Raw genomic sequence first — 23,470 nt, 5'->3', positions numbered from 1 at the left:
TGACCCAGCCAAGCTGACACACAATCTTAACCATCACATCATGGTATATATACAGGTTGTTCACTAATACTGATCCCTCCATAAATATCACATCCAACCAATCAGGGCCAGAACTCAAGACGCTTCCAAAGCATTAGCATATATGAAGTAGGCCGCAAACAATAAAAATCGGTATTAACTTGAAAGTATTGCAATAGAAAGTCAATATTTACTCTTATGTCACTGGGCGGGTACATCTTAGGTGTCAGCAAGTGTGCCTCAGTTTAGGTGCATGGCCTCACATCATCAGCTCATGTGTGGGCATGGCTTCACTTGCTTGCTCATTCACTCTATTTCTGCAGGCAGACCACTGCACAGGTCTCCCAAGCCTCTGCAGGGAGATACCTTTACACTTTTGGATGGGGGCTGTACCTCAGGTGGGGTTTGTGCTGACATTGCCCGGCTGCTGTCTGCTGGGGTTCTGCCGTGCCCAGATCACTGTTTCAGATGGTACTGGTGCCCTAAGCATATTACAATTCTTGGTCCAGTGCTCTTAGACCGCTCCGCCACCCCTTTGCTCCTCAGCAGACACCAGCTTCTGCTTCCCCAGTCTCTGTTTCTGTTTCTCCCAGTCCTGCATCTACCGAGTGCAGGGTTTCTGCTGTCACTGGTGCTGGTCTCTTCTGATGAGCTTCCAATCTTATTCCCTGGGCTGACATCTACACCCTAGGACGAGGATTGGGAGAGAGGGTGGTGTTCTTCAGCTTACCCCTCCTCTGACAGCTGAATGTTCATACTCTCCAACCCTGGAAGCTCCAGTGAGCCTCCGTCTTCCAAGGCTTTTTTTATTGGTCTCACCTGCCTCCTGAGGTCTAGGCAGCATTGGCCTCCAAGGTGTAGGCCTGTACTCCAAGGTATAATCAGGTAGGCCCTTGCTCACTGAACTCAGATGTGGTCCTCCTCTCAGAACCAGGCCCAAAAGGCCAAATCGTCCATGACAAATGGGTTCCATACCCCCTGTTAACCATCTGTCCCTATATTAACTTAAATATGAGTTATACTAAAGTCAACTTCATTACCACATGGATAATTATAGTTTACCCTCACTTATCTGTAAACTTCCACTGCAACAGTGAGAAACCTGGATTCCATAATCCATCATCTATTTACTTAATTTTTCAATTCCAGTATACATATATATATAGTGATTTCAGAATTGGCAATCGATATTCCCATGAGAAATAACTTTACTAGGGTACGGTGTTTACACAGAGTCCCTTGTTTAGTCTTTAGTCCTTTAGTCTTACAGCCTCTACTCATTTGTATTTAAGTCAGTACCCTCCCTTCCGCCCACCTTCAGTAAGGTTATTTCATATACTTCTAATACAGTTAAGTTCTTCTGTCACGGTCTGCATTCCATCCCAGGATCCTTTGACTTCATCCTAAGCAATTTTTTTTTTTTTCAAACTTACACACATTGTAGTCTGCTCTTTGTGCCATGAAATTCTATGAATTTTGACAAATGAACAGTGTCCTATATCCACTACTAAAATAGCATGCAGATTAGTTTCAGGGGCCTAAAAACTCCCCTGTGCTTCACCTACTCACTTTGCCCCCCTCCCAATATAATTCCATTTAAAACTCTGACAAGTTTTTGGTGGAACTTGACAAGCTAATTCTAAAATAAATAAGAAAACATGAAAGGCCTCGAATTTTCTAGCCAAGAACTAACAAACCAATGTACTAAAATAGAGAGACAAGAAAAAAAAAAACTCTTATAAATGGATGCTTACTATATACCAGTGATGTCATCATACAACAGTGAAGATGTGAAGAACCTCTTAATAAATGCTACTGGGACAAAATGGCTAATATAAAAGGAGAAAAAAATTAGACCCCAACATTTACAACACTTAAAAAATCCCATTCTAAATAAAGGAAAGGCCTAAATTGCAATGGTTAAACTATAAAACTTTAATAAGATAACACAGAATATCTTCACATCCATGATGTATAACAGAATTTCTTAAACATGACATTAAAAGGCCATAAAATTAAAAAAAATAAATAACAGCTAACAATTTATTTCATTTACTCATTCAACAAAAATTTAAAGGTGGTGGGGACAAAACAGATAACAAAATAACTAAAAATCACTGCCCTCCAGGGATAGTTTAGCAAAAGATAACCAAAATGGGGGGGGGGGGGAGAAAAACTAGCAACAATATGTGAGAAGATATTTGCAACACATATAATAAAGGAGACTTGTATTCATATCATTTTAAAGAACCACTCTTACAAATTAGTAAAGAAAAAGACAGACATTCCAATAGACAAATCAGTAGAATTTAAGCAGCTCATACAAGAAAAATGCAAATGGATAACTGATATGTGAAATAGTACTCAATCTCATTAGTAATCAGGAAAATAAAATTGACAACACACTGTTATCACCTACCAAACCAAGTACAACTTAAAAGGCTGACCATACTATGCATATCCAAAGATGTGAAGCCATCAGAATTTTGCCAATTTTGTTGTTTGGAGTGCAAAAAGTTAGATAACTACTTCAGAAAAGGGTTTGGTATTATCCAGAAAAGCTGATATACATCTCTTCTCTTCTGACTCAGCAATTTCACTTCTTGATACACACACCAGAGCATATTGTGCAGAAGGACACCAAATTAACACAAATAAGACAATTAATAATACCACTGTTCACTGTTTTTATTAACCAAAAGCTAAAGACAATCCAATTTCCTTCAACAGGAAGTATAAATAAACTGGTATATAAAGGAATACTTTACATGAGTTCTCAAACCAGTTGCTAGTGAGTCCATTCTGACTCATGGTGATTTCATGTGTGTCACAGTAGAACTGTGTTCCATACAATTTTCAATGGCTGGTTTTGAAAGATTCTATAGGCAAAATATTCATGCAAGACGCATCACAGAAAGGTGGAAGGAATACACAGAACCACTATACCAAAAAGAACTGGTCAATGTTCAATCATTCCGCTTGTCTATGCTAAGAAATTTGGAAGAGACCCATTTTTGTGTCCATTACAAAGAAAGGTGATCCAACAGAATCCAGAAATTACCGAACAATTATCATTAATATCACACACAAATAAAATTTTGCTGAAGATAATTCAGAGAGAGATGGAAAATAATGACTATGTGTTACTCAGTCAATTCCTACTGTGGATAAATGGAACTTAACTAAGCTCCTTGGGAAACTCTGCTAACCAGAGCAGGACATGTGCTTCAAAATTATCCCACCTCAGGGACAAAGTAATTGAGGTATTTATGTACTAACTCCCAGTCAATAATTGATTAAGGCCATTGTGCCCAAAATATGCACCGATGTGCCCTGGGAACATGAAGCAAACTCAAACAAGAACTGTGGGATATACTAAAACAATTTTTTTTATTGTGCTTTAAGTGAATGTTTACAATTCAGGTCAGTTTCTCATACAAAAACTTATATATAGACCCTACTTGCTCTCCCTACAATGTGACAGCACACTCCTCTCCACCCTGTATTTCCCATATCCATTCAACCAGCTCCTGTCCTTCTTTACCTTCTCATCTGCCCTCCAAACAGGAACCGTCCACAAAGTCTCATGTGTCTACTTGAGGTAAGAAGCACCCTCCTCAACACAATCATTTTGTGTCTTGGGGTCCAGTCTAATCTTTGTCTGAAGAGTTGGCTTCAAGAATGGTTTTAGTTTTGGACTAACAAAGATTCTGGGGGCCATGACCTCTAGGGCCTCGCAGTCTCAGTCAGACCATTAAGTCTACTCTTTTAACTAGAATTTAAAGTCTGCATCCCAATTTTCTCCTGCACCATCATGGATTCTCTGTTCTATTCCCTGTCAGGGCAGTCATTGGTAGTGGCTGGGCATCATCTAGTTCTTCTGGTCTCAGGCTGATAGAGTCTCTGGTTTATGTGGCCCTTTCTTTCTCTTGGGCTCGTATTTTCCTTGTGTCCTTGTTGATCTTCATTCTCCTTTGCTTCAGGTAGGTGGAGACCAATTGATGCATTTTAGATGGTTGCTTACTAGCTTTTAAGACCCCAGATGCCACTCACCAAAGTGGGAATCAGAACATTTTCTTAATACACTTTGTTGTGCCCATTGACTTAGATGTCCCCCGACACCATGATCCCCAGACCCCCGTCCCTGCTACTCTGTCCCTTGAAGTGTTTGGCTGTTTTCAGGAAACTTCTTAGCTTTTAGATTAGTCCAGTTGTGCTTACTTCCCCTGTATTGTGTGTTCTCCTTCCCTTCACCTAAAATAATTTTTGTCTACTATCTAATTAGTGAATACCGTTTTCCCTCGCCCCCCACCCTCGTAACCATCAAAGAATGTTTTCTTCTGCCCTTAAATCTTTCTTGAGTTCTTGTAACAGTGGTCTCATGCAATATTTGTACTTCTATGGCTGGCAAATTTCAATCAGCATAATGCCTTCCAGATTCCTCTATGTTATGAGACGTTTCACAGATTCATTGCTGCTCTTTATCTTTGAATACTAGTCCACTGTGTGAATATGCCATAATTTGTTTATCCATTCATTCATCGATGGGCACCTTGGTTGTTTCCACGTTTTTTTCTATTGTGAACAGTGCTGCAAAGAACATGGGTGTGCATATATCTACTTGTGTGAGAGTTTTTATTTCTCTAGGATATATTCCAAGGAGTGGGACTGCTGTATTCCATAGTATTTCTACTTCTAGCTTTTAAGGAAGCGCCAAATTGATTTCCAAAGTCGTTGTGCCATTTTACATTACCACCAGCAGTGTAACCGAGTTCCAGTCTCTCCACAACCTCTCCAACATTCATTATTTTGTGTGTTTGGATTAATGCTAGCCTTCTTGGGGTGAGATAGTATCTCACTGTAGTTCTGATTTGCATTTCTCTAACGGCTAATGATCGTGACCATTTCCTCATGTATCTGTTAGCAAACTGAATGTCTTCTTTGGTGAAGTGTCAGTTCATATCCTTTGCCCATTCTTTAACTAGGTTACTCGCCTTTTTGTTGTTGAGGTTTTGCAGTACCTTGTATACTTTAGAGATTAGACACTGATTGTATTTGTTGTAGCCAAAATTTTTTTCCCAGTCTCTAGGTTGTTTCTATTGGTGAAGTCTCTGAATGAGCATAAGTGTTTGATTTTTAGGAGCTCCCAGCTACCTAGCTTCTATTCTGGTGTTTGTGCATTGTTAGTAATGTTTTGTGTACTGTTTATGCCATGTATTAGGGCTCCTAGCGTTGTCACTATTTTTTCTTCCATGATCTTTCTCGTTTTAGACTTTATATTTAGGTCCTTAATCCATTTTGAGTTAGTTTTTGTGCATGGTGTGAGGTATAGGTCTTGTTTCATTTCTTTGCAGATGGATATTCAGTCATGCCAGAACCGTTTGTTAAAGAGACCATCTTTTCCCCATTTCGCTGACTTTGGACCTCTGTCAAATATCAGCTGCTCATATGTGGATGGATTTATGTCTGCATTCTCAATTCTCTTCCACTGGTCTATGTATCTGTTGTTGTACCAGTACCAGACTGTTTTGACTACTGTGGCGGTATAATAGGTTCGAAAATCTGGCAGTGTGAGGCCTCCAATTTTGTTCTTCTTAAGTACTGTTTTACTTATCCAGGGCCTCTTCCCTTTCCAAATGAAGTTGGTGATTTATTAGTTTCTCTATGTCATTAAAAAATGCCATTGGCATATGCATCAGGATAGCATTATATCTGTAGATTGCTTTGGGTAGAAAAGACGTTTTCACAATGTTGAGTCTTCCTATCCATGAGCAAGGTATGTTCTTCCACTTATGCAGGTCTCTTTTGGTTTCTTGCAGTAGTGTCTTGTAGACTTTTTTATACAGGTCTTTTATGTCTCTGGTTAGATTTATTCCTAAATATTTTATCTTCTTGGGGGTTAATGTAAATGGTGTTCATTTGGTGATTTCTTCTTTGAGGTTCTCTTTGTTGGTATCAAGGAATCCAATGGATTTTTGTATGTTTATCTTATACACTGAGAGTTTGCTGAAATCTTCTATTAGTTTCAGTAGTTTTCTTGCGGATTCCTTAGGGTTTTCTGTGTATAAGATCATATCATCTGCAAATACAGATATTTTTACTTCTTCCTTACCAATTTGGATGCCCTTTATTTCTTTTTCTAGCCTAATTGCTCTGGCTAGGAACTCCAACACAATGTTGAATAAGAGTGGTGATAAAGGGCATCCTTGTCTGGTTCACATTCTCAAGGTGAATGCTTTCAGACTCCATTTAGGATGATGTTGAGTGTTGGCTTTATACATAAATGCCCTTTATTACACTGAAGAATTTCCGTTCTATTCCTATTTTGCTGAGTTTTTATGATGAATGTGTTGGACTTTGTCAAATGGCTTTTCTGCATCAATTGATAGAATCATATGGTTCTTTTGTTTTATTTATGTGGTAGATTACATTGTTTTTCTAATGCTGAATTATCCCTGCATATCTGGTATGAATCCCACTTGGTCATGGTGAACTAATTTTTTGATATGTTGTTGAATTCTATTGGCTAGAATTTTGTTCAGGATTTCTAAGTCTAAGTTCATGAGGATACAGGTCTGTAAATTTTCTTTTTTTCTGGTGTCTTTACCTGGTTTTGGTATCAGGGTTATGCTGGCTTCATAGAATGAATCTGGGAGCATTCCATCCTTTCCTGTGCTCTGAAATACCTTTAGTAGTAGTGGTGGTAACTCTTCTCTGAAAGTTTGTTAGAATTCTCCAGTTAAGGTGTCTGGGCCAGGGCTTTTTTTTGATGGAAGTTTTTAAATCACCTTTTCAATCTTCTCTTTTGTTATAGATTGATTTAGTTGTTCTACGTCTGTTTGTGATAGTTTCGGCAGCTACTGTGTTTCTAAAAATTCTTCCATCTCCTGTAGGTTTTCAACTTTATTAGAGTACAATTTTTCATAATTCTCGGTTATGATTCTTTTAATTTCAGTTTGGCCTGTTGTGATATCACCCATCACATTTCTTATTCGGGTTATTTGCTTCCCCTACTGTTTCTTTTGTTAGTTTGATCAGTGGTTTATCGAGTTTGTTGATCTTTTCAAAGAACCAGCTTTTGACTATTTTTCTGTTCTGTATTCCATTTAATTCTGCTCTAATTTTTATTACCTGCTTTCTTCTATTGCCCGAGAATTTCTTTTGCTGTTTTCTTTACAGTTGTTCGAATTCTTGGGTTAATTCTTTGATTTTGGCCCTTTGTTCTTTTTGGAGGTGTACATTTATTGCCATAAACTGACCTCAGAACACTACTTTTACTGTGTCCTAAAGGTTCTGGTAGGATGTGTTTTAATTCTCATTTGATTCTATAAATCTGTTTATTCTGTCCTTAATTTCTTCTATAACCCAATAGTTTCTGAGCAAGATGTTCAGTTTCCATGTGTTTCATTTTTTTTCCTCGTATTGATTTCTACTTTTATGGCTTTATGATCAGAAAAGATGTTTTGTAGTATTTCGATGTTTTGGATTCTGTTAAGGCTTGCTTTGTGGCCTAACATGTGGTCTGCCCTGAACAGTGTTTCGTGTGATTTGGAAATGAAAATATATTTGGGTGCTGTTAGGTGGAGTGTTCTGTATATGTCTATGAGGTCAAGTTGGATGCCTGTGGCATTTAGATTTTCCGTGTCTTTACTGAGCTTCTTTTTGGATGTTCTTTTACCTAAAGTGGTGTGTTGAAGTCACATACTATCATCGTGGAGCTGTCTATCTTGATTTTCAATGCTGTTAAGAGTTTGTTTTATGTATTTTCAAGCCCTGTCATTGCGTGCGTAAACATTTATAATAGTTATGCCCTCCTAGTGTATTGTTCCTTTAATCATAATATAGCATCCTTTCTTTACCTTTGTGGTGGATGTTACTTTAAAGTCTATTTTCTCAGAAATTAATGTTGCCACACCTATTTTTTTCTGATTGTTGTTTGCTTGATTTTTTTTTCCCATTCTTTGAGTTTTTGTTTGTGTCTTTAATTCTAAAGAATGCCTCTTGTAGACAGCATACAGAATGATCCTTTTTTTTTTTTTATCCATTCTGCCACTCTGTCTCTTTATTGGTGCATTTAGTCCATTTACATTCAACGTAATTATTGATAGGTATGAGTTTAGCGCTTTCACTTTGATGTCTTTTTTCTTTTTTGTATTGTTGACAGTTTCTTTGTTCCATTTAATTTTCTGCGCTGTTTTTCTTTATATATTTTCTTTTCCTCTTTTTCATTATTGTTGATTTTGCATTTGCTGGTTTTTATGTTTTTCTTGTTTTTTATTTTGATGTGTAGGATTGTTAGTTTTCTTTGCAGTTGCTTTAATGTTTACCCCTATTTTTCTAAGTTTAAACCAATCTTTAATTTCTTTATATCGCCTTGACATCCTCTCCGTATGGCAGGTCTATGACTACATTTTTTAGTTCCTCTTTTTGTTTTAATGCTATCATCTTTTACATAATGATGTCTCTGTTTAGAGCATTTTAGCTTTGATTTATTTTTGTGATTTCCCTATCTGGGTTGATACCTGGTTTCTCTGTCCTGTGTTCTACTTTTGGGTTGTTATCTGATATTATTTTCTAACCGGAGGACTCCCTTTAGTATTTCTTGTAATTTTGGTTTGGTTTTTGCAAATTCCCTAAGCTTCTGTTTGTCTGGAAATGGCCTAATTTTACCATCGTATTTGAGAGACAGTTTTGCTGGATGTATAATCACTGGCTGGCAATTCTTTCTCCTTTAAAGCTTTGTATGTGTCATCCCATTGCCTTCTTACCTGCAAAGTTTCTTGCTGAGTAGTAGGAGCGTAGTCTTACTGACTCTCCTACGCAGGTGAATTTTCATTTATCCCTAGCTGCTCTTAAAATTCTCTTTATATCTTTGATTTTGGGAAGTTTGATTATAACATGTCTTCGTGACTTTCTTTTGGGATCCACCTTGTGTGAAGTTTGATGAGCATCTTGGATAGATATCTTCTCATCTTTCATGGTATCAGGGAAGTTTTCTGCCAACAAATCTTCAACAATTCTCTCTGTATTTTCTGTTATCCCTCCCTGCTCTGGTACTCCAATTGCTTGTAGGTTATTTCTCTTGATAGAGTCCCACATAATTCTTAGGGTTTCTTCATTTTTCTAACTTCTTTTCTCCAGTGTTTCCTCAAATATGTTGGTGCCAAGTGCTTTACCTTCAATCTCACTCTTCTGACTTCCATTGAGCCTCAATTCTGTTCTTATGACTTTGTATCGAATTGTGTTAATTCTGAAATTTTATTGTTAATTTTCTGAATGTTTGCTGTTTCTCTATGGATTCTTGCAGCCTATTAAATCTGTCGTTATGCTCTTGCCTAATCAGCTTAAGTTCCTCTAATGCTTTATGCGTTGCTTGGCTTGTTCTGTGTTTTGCATGATCTCCTTCCTGATCTCTTGAAGAGTTCTGTACGTTACCCTTTTGTAGTCTATCTTTGGTAGTTCCAGGAAGTTCTCTTCATCCGAAGATTTCGTTTTTTGTTTCGGGAGCTTACTGAAGCCATCGTGGTCTGCCTCTTTATGGGATTTGATATTAAATGTTGTCTCTGAACCATGAATAAATTATTGTATCTATTTATTTTATGTTTGCTTACTATATCCCAGCTTTTTGTTTTTTGTTTTTTTTTTGCATGCTCAAATAGGCTGCTCAAGTGGGCTTGCTTGATTATTGGCATCTTTGAAGTTCTAACGTCCTGTCGTCAGGTGGTTAGAGCTGTTATCAGGTATGTGAGCTCAGGAGTTCTTTCACTTTTGTTGTAGGGATTCAGATCAGGTGTCCAGGTAGTCACCAAGTGTCTGGTGCAAGCTCTCACCTACAGTCCTAGACGAGCAGAGGTGATCGGTTTAGGCACAAATATCTGGGTGCACGTAGGGGGTCAAGCACTCAGGAAGGCAGGGGGCTGACAATTACTCTTGAGTGTCTGTGAGGAACACGTGTCCCTGTTCCCTAGAGCACGTAGGTGTGTGGGTTTTGCATCCGGACTATGATCACCCAGTGCTGTTGGCTGGAAGGACTGGGAGGCACCACTTATTCCTAGACTCCCATCACGGGTGGCCAGGTGTCATGGTTGGAGCCACCAATCCTCAGGCCCCTGACGTGGGTAGGTGAGGGTCCTGCTTAATAGGCAGAGTGGTGTCAAATGACACAAACTTGCCTCTCCAACAAGTAGCTCAAACAGTTGAAGTTAGACTTCAGGTATATGCCCTGCTGTACTGCCCTAATAAGGGCCTATGCTCTTCAAATGGTTGCACACAGGTCTATGCAGGGGTGAAAGCCATTTAAAGTCCATGGATCTCTTATACCTGTGCCTAGGCAAAGTAGCTATTTCTACCCTGAGTTCCCACCTTAGAAGAGCCAGCAGATTAATTTTCCTACTTGTTTATTTGTTCTCCAAGGCCAAGAGAATGGCTCAGCTTGAGTGTGAGGTTCTTCTTCCGGCCCAGGGATGCAGCCGGATGGGACTCAGTGCAGAGTAGGAAGTGAGCAGGTGAGCGAGTGAGAGGTTTTTCCTGAAGTGGTTTTTCTGGATGGCAGTAGCTTAAACATAGGTACTTATCATTTGCTGATTGTGGGCCGCTTTTTGCTTGTTCTGCAGGGTTGAGCAGACTCTCCGCCATTCGGCCTCCCTCAATGTGGAGAACGCGTCCTGAATGCCTGTGTTTGCCTTACCATGCTCATGGCAACGGCGGAAATGGCCTGTGGGGTGCCGCTTTCTGCCGGAGCAGGTCTGGCAAATCTTTGCTGCTTATGAACTGTTTCTCCCTCCCCCTGCCATGCAGTCCAATTCTTCAACTTCACCTTTGGTGTTCAGGGCTCCTGGCTCGTATATCACTCATTTTTTCAGGTCTTTATTGTAAGAGGGAGCACACGAAGCATCTGACTACTCCACCATCTTGGCCCTGCCTCAGGACATAGTAAATTTTTAAAGAAAAACAGCAATTTTGATATATGTCAGGCCCCACAGGAACTATATGTAGCATGAGGTTAATCACAGTTCCACATTAGATCATATTATATTCCTTTTGATGACGTCATATCTTTGAGAAGCTGAGTTTTCACAAGAACTAACAAAAAACCAATATGGAAAAGTAAAGGAGATGAGGGTGATCAAAAATTTCATAAGCTGAACATTGCCCAACAGGCATACACGTCCATTAGTAAATACTGTGGTCATTTAAGAATGAAATAAAATTTTCATTTTTATTTATGTGTATAATTTTTTCAAATACTTACTAAGTTATATGGACACAAATAAATCATTTGGGCTTAGCTCCTTCCTAAACAGAACTCTCAGGTATTTCTCTTAGCTTAGGAGTGCCATGTAAAAATTAGTAAGACACTGTGGGTTGACTGCTACTGCATGAGGTTATTTCTCTGGGAATCCTGCCTTCTCGAGAGCCCTTAGGCATTTGGAAGTTGGCTGATTGGCAGTAGTGTTGCAAAATAAAGCCACTATGTTATAACTAAGAAAGAAGGCTATTTCTAACCATCAGTTCTCAAGTTTGATAAAAATCAAAACCAAGCCTGTTGTTGTCATAGAGTCGATTCTGACTCATGGCAAGCACACACTAAACTACCACCTGTCTGTCAGTTTGTCATAATGTGGGGGCTTGTGTTTTGCTGTGACAATAGAAGGTATGTCACTGGTATTTCAAATACCAGCAGTGTCACCCATGGTGGAGAGGTTTCAGCAGACCTTCCAGACTTAGACTACAAGAAAGGCCTGGTGATCTACTTCCAAATATTATCCAATGAGAACCTTATGGATCACAACAGAATGCTGTCCAACTTGCTTCTTTGGACATGACATCAGGAGGGATCAATCACTGGAGTAGAATATCATGTTTGGTGATATAGAGGGCCACTGCAGGCAAGGTATACTCTCGGTAAGATAGACTGGCACAATAGCAACAACAATGGACTCAAACATACCAGTGATGGTGAGCATGATGCAGGACTGGGCAAATTTTGTTCTCTTGTACATAAGGCTGCCATGAATGAGGGTTTACTCGATGGCATCTGTCTATTATCTATCTACCTGTCTGTCTGTCTAAACTAAAAACAAGCACACTTGACAATAAAAACTACTGACATCCCTTTATATTTATTTCTGAAATCTGTTATGCATTAGTTTAAGCACATACCTATAAATACATACACACACACATAAACACACACGCCTGTATCAATATGGTGAGGAGCCGTGGTGGTGCATCCTTTAAGCTGTCAGCTACTAACTGAAAGGCTGGTGGTTCAAGCCTACCCAGCAGATCCATGGGAGCAAGACCTGGTGACCTCCTTTCATAAAAGATTACAGCCAAGAAATCCCTACGGTGCCGTTCTACTGTCACATGGGGTCGATGTAAGTCGAAAATCAACTCAAGAGCACCTAACAACAACATCAATATAGTATACTTAACAATGGTAACATTTTGAATATATGGAAAACATATCTTTTTCATGCATATTAGCATTATCATTAGCATATCATTATAATATTAATATAATAATATTAGCATATTATCATTCTGTGTTGTCTTATAAACACTTAGGAAGTTACAAAGCTTTAGAATGCAATTTTAAGTCAACAGTGTTTGTATTAACTTTTCCTTTGCCATCTTTCCTACTTCACTGATACTAAGTTAGAGCCCAGGCGGTAAACAATTCACTCCAGATGGTGCAAATGATGATATGTGGACAGAGTTAAGAAAACAACTACAGATACTAATGTCATGCATTGAATTGTGTCTCCCCAAAATATGTGTCAACTTGGTTAGGCCATGATTCCCAGTATTGTGTGGGTGTCCTTCATTTTGTGATTGTAATTTTCCTATGTATTGTAAATCCTAATCTCTGCCTAAGGATACTGAAGGATCAGGTTTTGTTAAAGAGTATTAGGGTGGGATTGCACCACCATCAGTAAGATCACAGCCCCAATCCAATGTAACGGGAGTTTCCCTGGGATGTGGCTCGTACCACCTTTTATCTTACAAGAGATAAAAGGAAAGGAAAGCCAGCATAGAGTGGGGGGACCTCAAACCACCAAGAAAGCAGTGCCAGAAACACAGTGCGTCCTTTGGACCTGCGGTTCCTGTGCACAGAAGTTCCTAGTCCAGAGAGAGCTGACAGAGAGAGAAAGCCTTCCCCTGGAGATGACACCCTGAATTTAGACTTCTAGCCTACCAGACTATGAGAATATAAATTTCTCTTTGTTAAAGCCATCTACTTGTGGTATTTCTGTTATAGCACCACTAGATAACCAAGACACTACAGTACCTTGAGACAGCTAAAAGAGGAAGCCATTACCACCCCCATAAGACTAGAGATGAAGATCACAGACTACAGCCTTCAGTATGGATTGCACTTTAACATAAAGAAAACAAAAATTCTCACAACTGGACCAATAAGGAACATCATTATAAACGGAGAAAAGATTGAAGTTGTCATGGACTTCCTTTCACTTTGATCCCCAATCAACACCCATGGGAGCAGTGGTCAAAAAAATCAAACGATGCATTGCATTGGACAAACCTGCTGCAAAAGACCTCTTTAAAACGTTGGAATGCAAAGATGTCACTTTGAAGAATAAGCTGTGGCTGACCCAAGACGTGATATTTTCAATCGCCTCATGCATGTGAAAGCTGGACTATGAATAAGGAAGACTGAAGAACAATTAATGTATTTGAATTTATGGTGTTGCCGAAGAATGCTGCATATACTATGGATTGTCAGAAGAACTAATAAATACATCTTGGCAGCCAGAATGGCAAAACTTCGTCTCACATACTTTGGACATGTTACCAGGTGTAACCAGTTCATGGAGAACGACATCATGTTTGGCAAAGTAGAGGGTGACAGAAAAGGAGGAAGACCTTCGACAAGGCACACACAGTGGCTGCAAAAATTGGCTCAAGTGTAACAATGATTGTGAGGATGCTGCAGTATCAGGGAGCATTTCATTCTGTTGTACGTGGGGTCTCTATGAGTTGGAACTGACTAGACAGCACCTTACAATAAGCCTAAAGGGCTACAAGGAGAAAATAGTGTAATTAGAGCCCAAGAAGTTGGTGGTTCAAACCCACTCAGCTGCTCCATGGGAGAAAGAGTTAGCAATCTGCTTCCTTGAAGACCACAGCCTAGAAAACCCTATGAGGCAGCTCTACTCTGTCATATGCAGTTGCTATGAGTCAGAATCAGTAACAGAGTCCAGACTATTCACTCATGACAAGATGCTCCAATTTGTCATGCACTTCATTGGTAGCGGTGTCCCTTCTAGCCAACAACTAGGAAAAAAAAAAAAATTGTGGCTCAATTCTGACTTTAAGCCAACTGTTTAACAACCTTTTGTCTTTGGCTCCTATGTGGCATTAAGGAAAAGAAGTCTGATACAAAAGAGCACCAATCTGGATTCTGGAAATTAATTTGCAGCACAAGAAGTCCTTACAACACTCATCTAATTTCAATACATAATAGAGAGACTGGCCTTTGTAATGTGAAAAAAAATTCCCAATTTGTCTTTTGTCTTTCCCTATAATGTGCATGCCATATAAAAGATGTTTTCCTTTCAGATGTAGCTGAATTTATCAATCTTTTATAACACATAGATTTTCAGTAAGAGTTAATAAAAAAGTCTTCCTCACTCCAAGGTTATGAAGAAATTCCTCCCTGTTTACTTTCAGTGCTTTTATTCTTTCTTTTTGTTATGTGCTATTCATTATTTTTACTTTTAAACTGTTGATTTTCCTGATTTTGTTTATTTATTTGAATATATTAAACATTAACATAGGTCCAATAAGTATCTCCTCCCACCCCTAATACCCCAATTCAACTTTATTCCCCATTCCCACACATTCTACAGATAACAAATCTCATTATTCTCTGGTTTCTCCTTCCTTCTGATCAAATGAGAAAATACATGTGTATATTCCATTGTTTTCTCTTCTTTCTAACCAGGGAAGGTTATATACTATACATCCTCTTTTGTACTTGCATTTTGCCCTTAAAAATGTATCCCAAAACTTGGTTTCTTGCTTTGAAGGTTCAGGTTTGTGGTTTCATGGGACATCCCAGGTAATTTGGCCTACCATCATTTTTAGTCCTTCTGTTCTATCTCCTAGTACATTTTGTAGTGTCTGTGGTCTTAAAAGCTTGCAAGCAGCCTCCACGGTACAACAACTGGTCTCTATTCGTCTTGAGTAGCACAGGAAGAGGGACTCAGGAACAGGAGGAAGAAAAGGAAGTACGTGCCTAATTGCTTCCTTGAACAACTGCCCCCTTTGCCGTGAGACCAGAAGAACTGGATGGTGCCTGGCTACCACTACTGAACATTTTGATCCTGATTAAAAACGAGTAAAGTACACAACTGAATTCCAAATCCTCAAGTAACGCAGCCTTTCTGAAGTCACAGAGGCTGGATGAGCCCCCGAAACTGCTGCCCTGAGATAATCTTTAATTTAAACCAAGAATATCTCTGAAGTCTTCTTTAAACCAAACAATAGTTTAGCTTAACTATTAAAGAATGTTTGCCTTGAACATCTTACTTTTTTGAAGAACTATTTATATGGTATTAAACTGACCACAGCAACTTGAAAGATGAGATAGGAAATTTCGGGGGCAGTGAATTCATGTTCATAGAGGAAGAACAATTCAGAACAGGAGGGCAAGAATGGCTGCACAACTGAAGGATATAATCAATGTCACTGAATTCTACATGTAAAAACTGTTGAATTGGTGTATGTTTTGCTGTGCATACTTTCAACAACAGCAAAAAAGACTCCCTGCATCAGTTCAGAGATATCAATCATAGTTTTTTACAGTGTCAAAAATCCTTATTGTGCATACCATAGTTTATTGTCCTACATATGAGCATTTGGATTGCTTCCAATATTTTGCAATTATAAATAATGCGGCAAATGAATAACCCTGTGTATTTATTTTTAAACTGCTGGAGTTAAATCTTCAAGACAAAATCTGAAAAGTAGGATGGCTTGGTCAAAATATAAACATAAAGAGTTTTACCAATTTGTAGTCCAACCAACAATGTAATAGCATCTTTTTCCTAACAGCCTCTACACAAAAGTATTGATATAATTTTTCATTTTTACCAATCTGATAGGTAAAAAAATGGTATCTTGGTATAATTTCAATTTGAAAGTGTGTTCTTACAAGTGAAGACGAACATCCTTTCATATGTTTCAAAATCTGTTTACTAAAGTTTCATGGGCACTTAGGTCTATTTCAAGACTTTTATTTATTAAATTCCACCAATCTGAAAAACATGTTTTTTTGTTTGTTTCTGTTAATCACATTAAGAAAGTATGAACCTATGTCTCTTTTATTAAAATGTTTTCAAGTCAGTTTTGTTAAATTCCCTTATCTGAAACATGGCATTCTCTATAAAAACGGTCAATAGAAAAATGAGCAAGGGATATGAACAGAGAATTCACAGAAAGAGAAAGAGAACTCTCTCTCTCAAACCTTACTCCTAAGAAAAATAAAAATTAAAATCCCACTGATATGTTATTTTTAAATCATTCATAAGATAGATCTAAAATTTTGATTAAAATGCTTTGTTTAAGAGGTTAAAGAAGAAATGGGCGTGCTCATAAATTACTGATGGGATTGTAGTTAGTTTTATTATTCTTATCATGGCACCGAGAACTTCACTGAACTCTTTATATACAATACTTTGTCCCTCACAATAAAGCCTCATTTAAAAAATTACACATACTCTATCACTGTCTTCATAATCTCTGTATACCCTAGCACAGTGTGGACATAAATAAGTAAGCCTTCACAAATCATTTTGATGAGAGATCTTAATTTAACCTGTTAAAATTCATCTATTCTTCAATATATATACATATATATAGGGACAGTATCTAACGATATTATAAAAATAAAATTTCATTTTAAATTAAGGATTTCCAATGGACTGTAAACTTCGGACATGTAATTCTGATACTCAAGTTACAGTAAACAAATTATCTGAGCTTCAAGTACTTCACCTATAAAATGAGAGAAAAATACAGGAAAAGATACAAAATAATGAATATCAGCAACTAGTGCGACTCCTAACATGGGTGTAGGTAAATACGAGTAAACATAAAAGCTTATGCTCTCAAAAATCCATTTAGAAATTCACTGAGGTGGATTTCAGGTTTCATTCATAATTTCAAAAAATACAGAAATGTTAATTTTATAAAGAACAAAACTGAAGCAGAACAAAAATGGAATATCCTTAAATGACTTAACAATCATTTTTCTCTATCAGAAAAAGATTAGCCTATAATTCCAGGATGAATTATTTATAACTAATGGTAGGTGAAGTAAAAGTTACATTGCTGGATTGACAGGCTCAGTGTACATCATTTATCCCAACATTCCGTACCTCGACATCCTGAACACTGGATAAAAAAGTTGATTAAATCCAGAAGCGCGATGTCCCTGTCTTGTTTATATGACTCAATCCAGTCATCCACCACAGACTGTAGAAAAAAAATACAAAAATGAAAACTTAAAAAAAAATTGATATTATAGCAAATAAATTGTCAAAAAAGTTCATGTGGCCTTTTTTGTGTGTCTACTTGAATAGGAAAACTACTTAACTGAAATCATTTCCCTATAGCCAAATAAAAGTAGAGATTTTCTCACTTTCAAAGGCCAATAAATGTTGGGTTATTAAGTCTCAAAGATTTGTTCACACTAGAGCACCATACAAACCTGACCTTACCAATCCTAAGAAGTGTAGTAAGCAATGATATTATTAAGCAACTATAGATATTAACATTCAAACTAAATTATATAAATAACACAAAAAATTACACTAATCTTACTTTTACATAGATATAAATTTTCTAAAAAGAGTATCAGGAAATCTATTCTACTAGTAGTATATAAAAAGAATGCAAACCATGTATATCAAATGTAATTTTTTCTTGAATGCAAGGATGGCTTAATATTAGGATCAAATGATTCAATGTATCAACAAAGTAAAGAAGAAAATTAAAATGATATTACAACATCTCAAAAAGGCATCTGATAAAATTCTGCAGCCAATCCCAGTAAGAAGCTTCTAGGAAAACAGAAGCTGGATAAAATCTACTCAAACATGATACAAACAAAGGCTAATAATATATTTGTTGTTAAAATACTTAAGACATTTCAACTAAATAAGAAACAAGGCAGGATGCTCCTCTATAATTATTCAACATAATCTGGAAATCTTTAGTTAATGTAATTAAAACAAAAAAATGAAAAACCAGAAAACTCTCCTCTGCAAGGAGGCCTGTTGGCACAATGGTTAAGTGCTTGACTGATAACTAAAAGTTCGACGATTCTAATCCACCCAGCAGAACCACAGAAGAAAGGACCTGGTGATCTGCTTCCATAAAGATCACAGCCTAGGAAACCCTATGGGGCAGTTCTACTGCTTCCTACAGGGTCGCTATGAGTCACAATCGACTCGATGACACACAGTAACAACTTCTCCCACAGAGAGTAAGAAAATCTAAGAGTGCCTACTATAGTGATTCAAATTATTAATAATAGGAAAATTTGGTAGTAGGACAGCTCACAAAAGATACATGTATAAAATACCTTAATTATGGCAATAATGAAAATAAATAAATAAATGGATGAGTAACCTGTTCACAACTATAATTACCTAAGGATACATTTAAGAAGAGTTTTTTTTATAAACATTAATGACCAAAACTATAAAAACTTATTACAGAATACACAAAAATGACCTAAATATCATTTTCTGAATTAAAAAAGGCTTAGTATCATATGCAATAACGTCTCCTCAATTTGTTACACAAATTTAACGTAATTCTAGTTAGCAATCCAACAGGCAGGACTGTTTGAAGTTTTCTTGAGCAATAGCAGCAGGGGGCAGCCAGGGGAAACATAAAAATAATTTTAAAGTTGTACAAAAACACATTTTTGTGTACTGACATATAATTTATATACAGTAAAATGCAAAAATTTTAAGTTTACACCTTGATGGAATTTTTACAAATACATATGCCTGTGTAACCATAACCAAGATGAGGACATAAAACATTTCCGTCACTGAAACAGGTTTCCTCACAGTCAGTACTCACCCCCAGACCACAGTGTAATTAACATTCTGACACTTAACACCATGAGATTAGTTTGACACGTTTTTGACTACAATAAATGGTATCCTACAGTGTATTATTCTTTTTGTGTCTGACTTCCTTCATTCTAAGTTGTATCAGTGAGATTGCAGATATCGATAGTTCTTTTTTGTACTGCTGAGTAGCATTTCATTGTATGAATACGCCACAATTCATTAAATATTCTACTATTGATGGATACGAAGTGTGTTTCCAGTTTAGTGCTATTACAAATATAATCATTATGAACATTAACTACACGCCTTTTGATTAACATAAACATTCTTTTCTTTTGTCTATATATCTAGTAGCAGACTAGTTAAGACAAAGGATACATGTATTTCAGGTTTAGTAGACACTGCCAAACATTTTCCCAAAACAACAGGTATAGTAAATTATACTTCCACCAGCAATGTATGAAATTTCCAGGTACTCCACATCTCGCCAACACTAAGTATCATCAATCCTTTTAATTTAACTCTTCTGAATGGGCTTACCTTTTTAATGACCTCTTCTGTGAAGAGAAACTACTTTTCCTTCTTACAAATTAAAGAGAGGGCTTTTTCTTAACTGCTGATATGCATTAACACTTTGTCTTATCACATTAGTGTCTACGGGGTTTTGTTTTACTGAATAGAAAATTAGAAAGATGATTACAGATGGTAGGAGTGGGTTAAAAAAAAAAAGAGACTAGCAAGGTGTCTATTCAAGGTTCAGCTCTGTGTGAGGCCCAGTGGACCGGGAATGGTGGTGATGACTAGAGAGAGCTGGTCAAGGTTAACCTTGACACTCAGGGCCCACACAGAAATGCTGCTCCCCGGATAACAAACTGGCACAAAGCTGGCTAAGAAGTCTTTTCTCTGCTTCTACATGGGGCCCAGCACTGTGAAGGCAGTTTGGAGATGATGACAAACATCTATTTAAATTCCAAAGTGATAGTATTAATTTATACTCCCATCAGTAATACTGAAGAGCTCAAAACATTTTGAGTGAAGACTAGTAGGCAGGAACTTACGTCAGAGTGTTAAAATTGACTACAAAAGTATCAAAAACAAAAGAGCGTGAAAACAATGTAGGAACAGACAAGCAGAAGAAAACAGAGTCCAGAAATAGATCCCGGTATACATAAAGCTTAAGTTATGACAGCCCTCGTGGCAGAGTGGTTAAGAGCTCAGCTGCCAATCAAAAGATCAGCAGTTTGAATCCACCAGCTGCTCCTTGGAAACCTATGGGGCAGCTCTACTCTGTCCTACAGGGTAGTGATGAGTCGGAATCAACTAAATGGCAATGGGTTTAAGTTATGACAAAGGAGACATTTCAATTTTAGAAAGAGAAGGATGGTTTATTTAATAAATGATATAATTGGTTACTCATTCAGAAGTAAATAAAGTTAAACTTTAAAAAGGTATCAGAAAGCTGTGGAGGCAAAGGAATCTAAAGAACTAAACCCCAGGGAGGGATGAGTGTTTCTAAAGCTGGCAGAAATTGATGGCTGCTAGACACATTGCCAAGGTTGAGTACAAGCGGGTGGATGATGCAGCCTGTCATCCTACAGATGACCTTGACTAGGGTAAGAATACACACGGAAAAAAAATCACATAAAGCACACTATAATCAATTGTTAAATATCCTTAATAAACAGAAAAATTTTAAAGCAGCTGGAGAGTGAATAAAGGATAGCAAAGGATAAAAACAATGGTACATTTTCATCAAGAAGAATGCATACCTGTAGGTAATGGAATGACCCGTCAATGGAAAAAAACCTGTCAATTCAGAATTTTTTTTCCATCAAAAACATCTTTCAAATGAAGACAAAATAAAAACTAAAAACAAAATGAAACCCTGAGAATGTGTCAGCCCCCCCCCCACAAAAAGAAGTTTGTTGACTGAAAGAAAACCGTACTAGATAGAAATATGGAATTACAGAAAAGAGTATCAAGAATACTAAGTAAGGGGAGTACGTAAAAAAAAGGGCTTAGTCTAGTCAGAAAAACAATATTTGAAAATAAGAATTCACTGAGTAGGCTTAGAGCAGGATAAATTTAACAGGAAAAGGTCAGTGAATCTGAAACAGGTCAATATATCTAAGCTGAGAGAAAAATAAAAATTTTAAAAACTAGTGTGTAGAAGACCTATGTAAAAAATGAATCTGTATAAAATATGTGCAACTGTTTCCAGAAGGGGAAGCATGAATACGGCAGAAATTACTGGATGGCATAATAGTCAATTTTCAGAAACTAAGGAAGATATTAGCCCACTGATCAAAGAAGCTTGATGAATGACAAGTAGGGTAAATACAAAGAAGAGCATACAGAAGTATCACAGAAATACTGCTGAAAACCAAAAATAAAGAGGAAATCTTAAAATCATTAAGTGGGAAAAAAAGACGTTACATCGAGGATAACGATAATCACAATGACTGCACATCAGAAACAAAGAGAGCCAACACACAAGAGAACAATTTAAATTTTTTAAAAAACCAAACTGCTCAACGAAGGATAATTTAAATGGCAAAAATAATCTGCAGATATAAAGGCAAAATAAAGACAATTTCAGACAAATAAAAGGTGAGAAAATTCATCACCAGAAGATCTGGACCAAAGAAATTCAGACTGAAGGAAATAATCCCTGATAGAAACACAGATGTAAAGAGTGAAGAACACCCAAAAGAGTACATCTGTGGGTAAACTCTTCAGAAAATTCTGACTTATAGAAGCATGCTAATGTTCTACGTACTCAAAAAATTAAAATCAATACAGACAGGAAGGGGAAAAAAACTAACTGAAAGTAAATGGAAACACGAGCCCAATTATACTTCAAATGAATACTATAATCACACTGAAAGACAAAATAAACGTAAGAAGTAATACAATGGACATTAAAACTAGGAGAAATTTTTGTTGAGGACTACGATATTGGCATGGTCTTAAAATATCCTCCCAGAGACTACTTACATGGTGCAAAGAGAAAAAAGTAGTTAATTATACCGTAGAAAAATCACATCTTACATTGACTTATTGATCAAAATGAACATCACTAATGAGTGGCAGATGGACACTGTGTGCCTCCAGATGTGATACCCTAAGAAGGAAACAGTATCACCTATGTAGTACTCAGCTGAGAATGCATTAATCATTAGGAAACAACAAACTCAAAGTGAGCTATGTTCCATTTAAAAAGAGGGGGACGATGTCATTAACATAGAAGACAAAGTCTATAGTCTAAAACGTTCAGAGAAAAAGTTTGCCAATCCCTGATCTAGAGTAACGCATTTAAAAATAACACAAGAAAACCTAACTAAAAAGTAAACAGAAGGGGCAAATAAAAAGCAAATAGTAAGATGACAGAGTTAAAGCCAACCACACAAGTAATTACATTAAATGCAAATGAAATAAACACTCCTCTTAAAAGACAGAGACTGTCAGACTAAATAAAAAGAGCCAACTACATGATGTTTACAAAAGACACACTTTAAATGTAACAGTACAAATAGGTTGCCCTAAGAGGATGAAAAATAAATTCCATGTAAACATTAACCATAAGAAATCTGTCATGGCTATACTCATATCACACAAAGTAGATATCAAAACAAGGAGTATTACCAAAGATATTATAAAATATACCTACTATGCTTCATAATAATAAAAGGCTAAATTCATCAATAAGATACAATTCTAAATTTACATATAGCAGATAACAAAAGTCTCAAAATACATGAAGCAAAAATTGCCAGAACTAAAGGAAGAAATAGACAAATTCACAATCATGGTTGAGATTCTTAACAAAACTCTCTCTATAACTAATAGAACAAAAAAAGTCATTAAGTACACAAAAAAATTGAATAACATTACTTATATATGTCATCTAATCGACATTTGGCGCCCTGGTGGCATTGTGGTTAAGCATTTAGCTGCTAACCAGAGGTCAGCGGTTCTAATCTACCAGCTGCTCCCTGGAAACCCTACAGGGCAGTTCTACTCTGTCCTATAGGGTCACTATGAGTCAGAACTGACTGGACGTCAATGGGCAGTCAACATTTATAAAACATAACACCAACAGTGACAGACTAAATATTCTTTTCACGTATACATACAACATTCACTAAAACAGGCCACAAAACAAGTCTCAATGAGTTAAGAACTAAAACAGTACAAAGTAGATTTTCTGGTTACAATGGTTTTAAATCAGTAATCACTACAAAAAATAAAACAAAAAAACACTTGAATAAAATACTCCAAAATTTTATATTTGATAATGAGAAAATATTTTGAATGCAATGATAATGAAAATA

General features: G+C 36.9%; 1 protein-coding gene across 4 annotated transcripts in view; it reads right to left on the bottom strand.

Annotated features, from left to right (window-relative positions):
* The window catches only part of STAG1 (stromal antigen 1), a 520,715-nt gene that overhangs the window by 272,770 nt on the left and 224,475 nt on the right, over positions 1–23,470 (bottom strand). For all 4 annotated transcript variants that reach the window (XM_049870475.1, XM_049870474.1, XM_049870476.1 and 1 more), the window contains one exon: positions 17,427–17,523. In XM_049870475.1, coding sequence (XP_049726432.1) covers positions 17,427–17,523 — 97 coding nt within the window. The remainder of the gene's footprint in view (positions 1–17,426; positions 17,524–23,470) is intronic.

The sequence above is a fragment of the Elephas maximus genome, chromosome 26 (assembly GCF_024166365.1).
Source record: "Elephas maximus indicus isolate mEleMax1 chromosome 26, mEleMax1 primary haplotype, whole genome shotgun sequence".
Classification (NCBI taxonomy): Eukaryota; Metazoa; Chordata; class Mammalia; order Proboscidea; family Elephantidae; genus Elephas; species Elephas maximus.
This window is presented reverse-complemented; position numbering and strand designations above follow the sequence as displayed.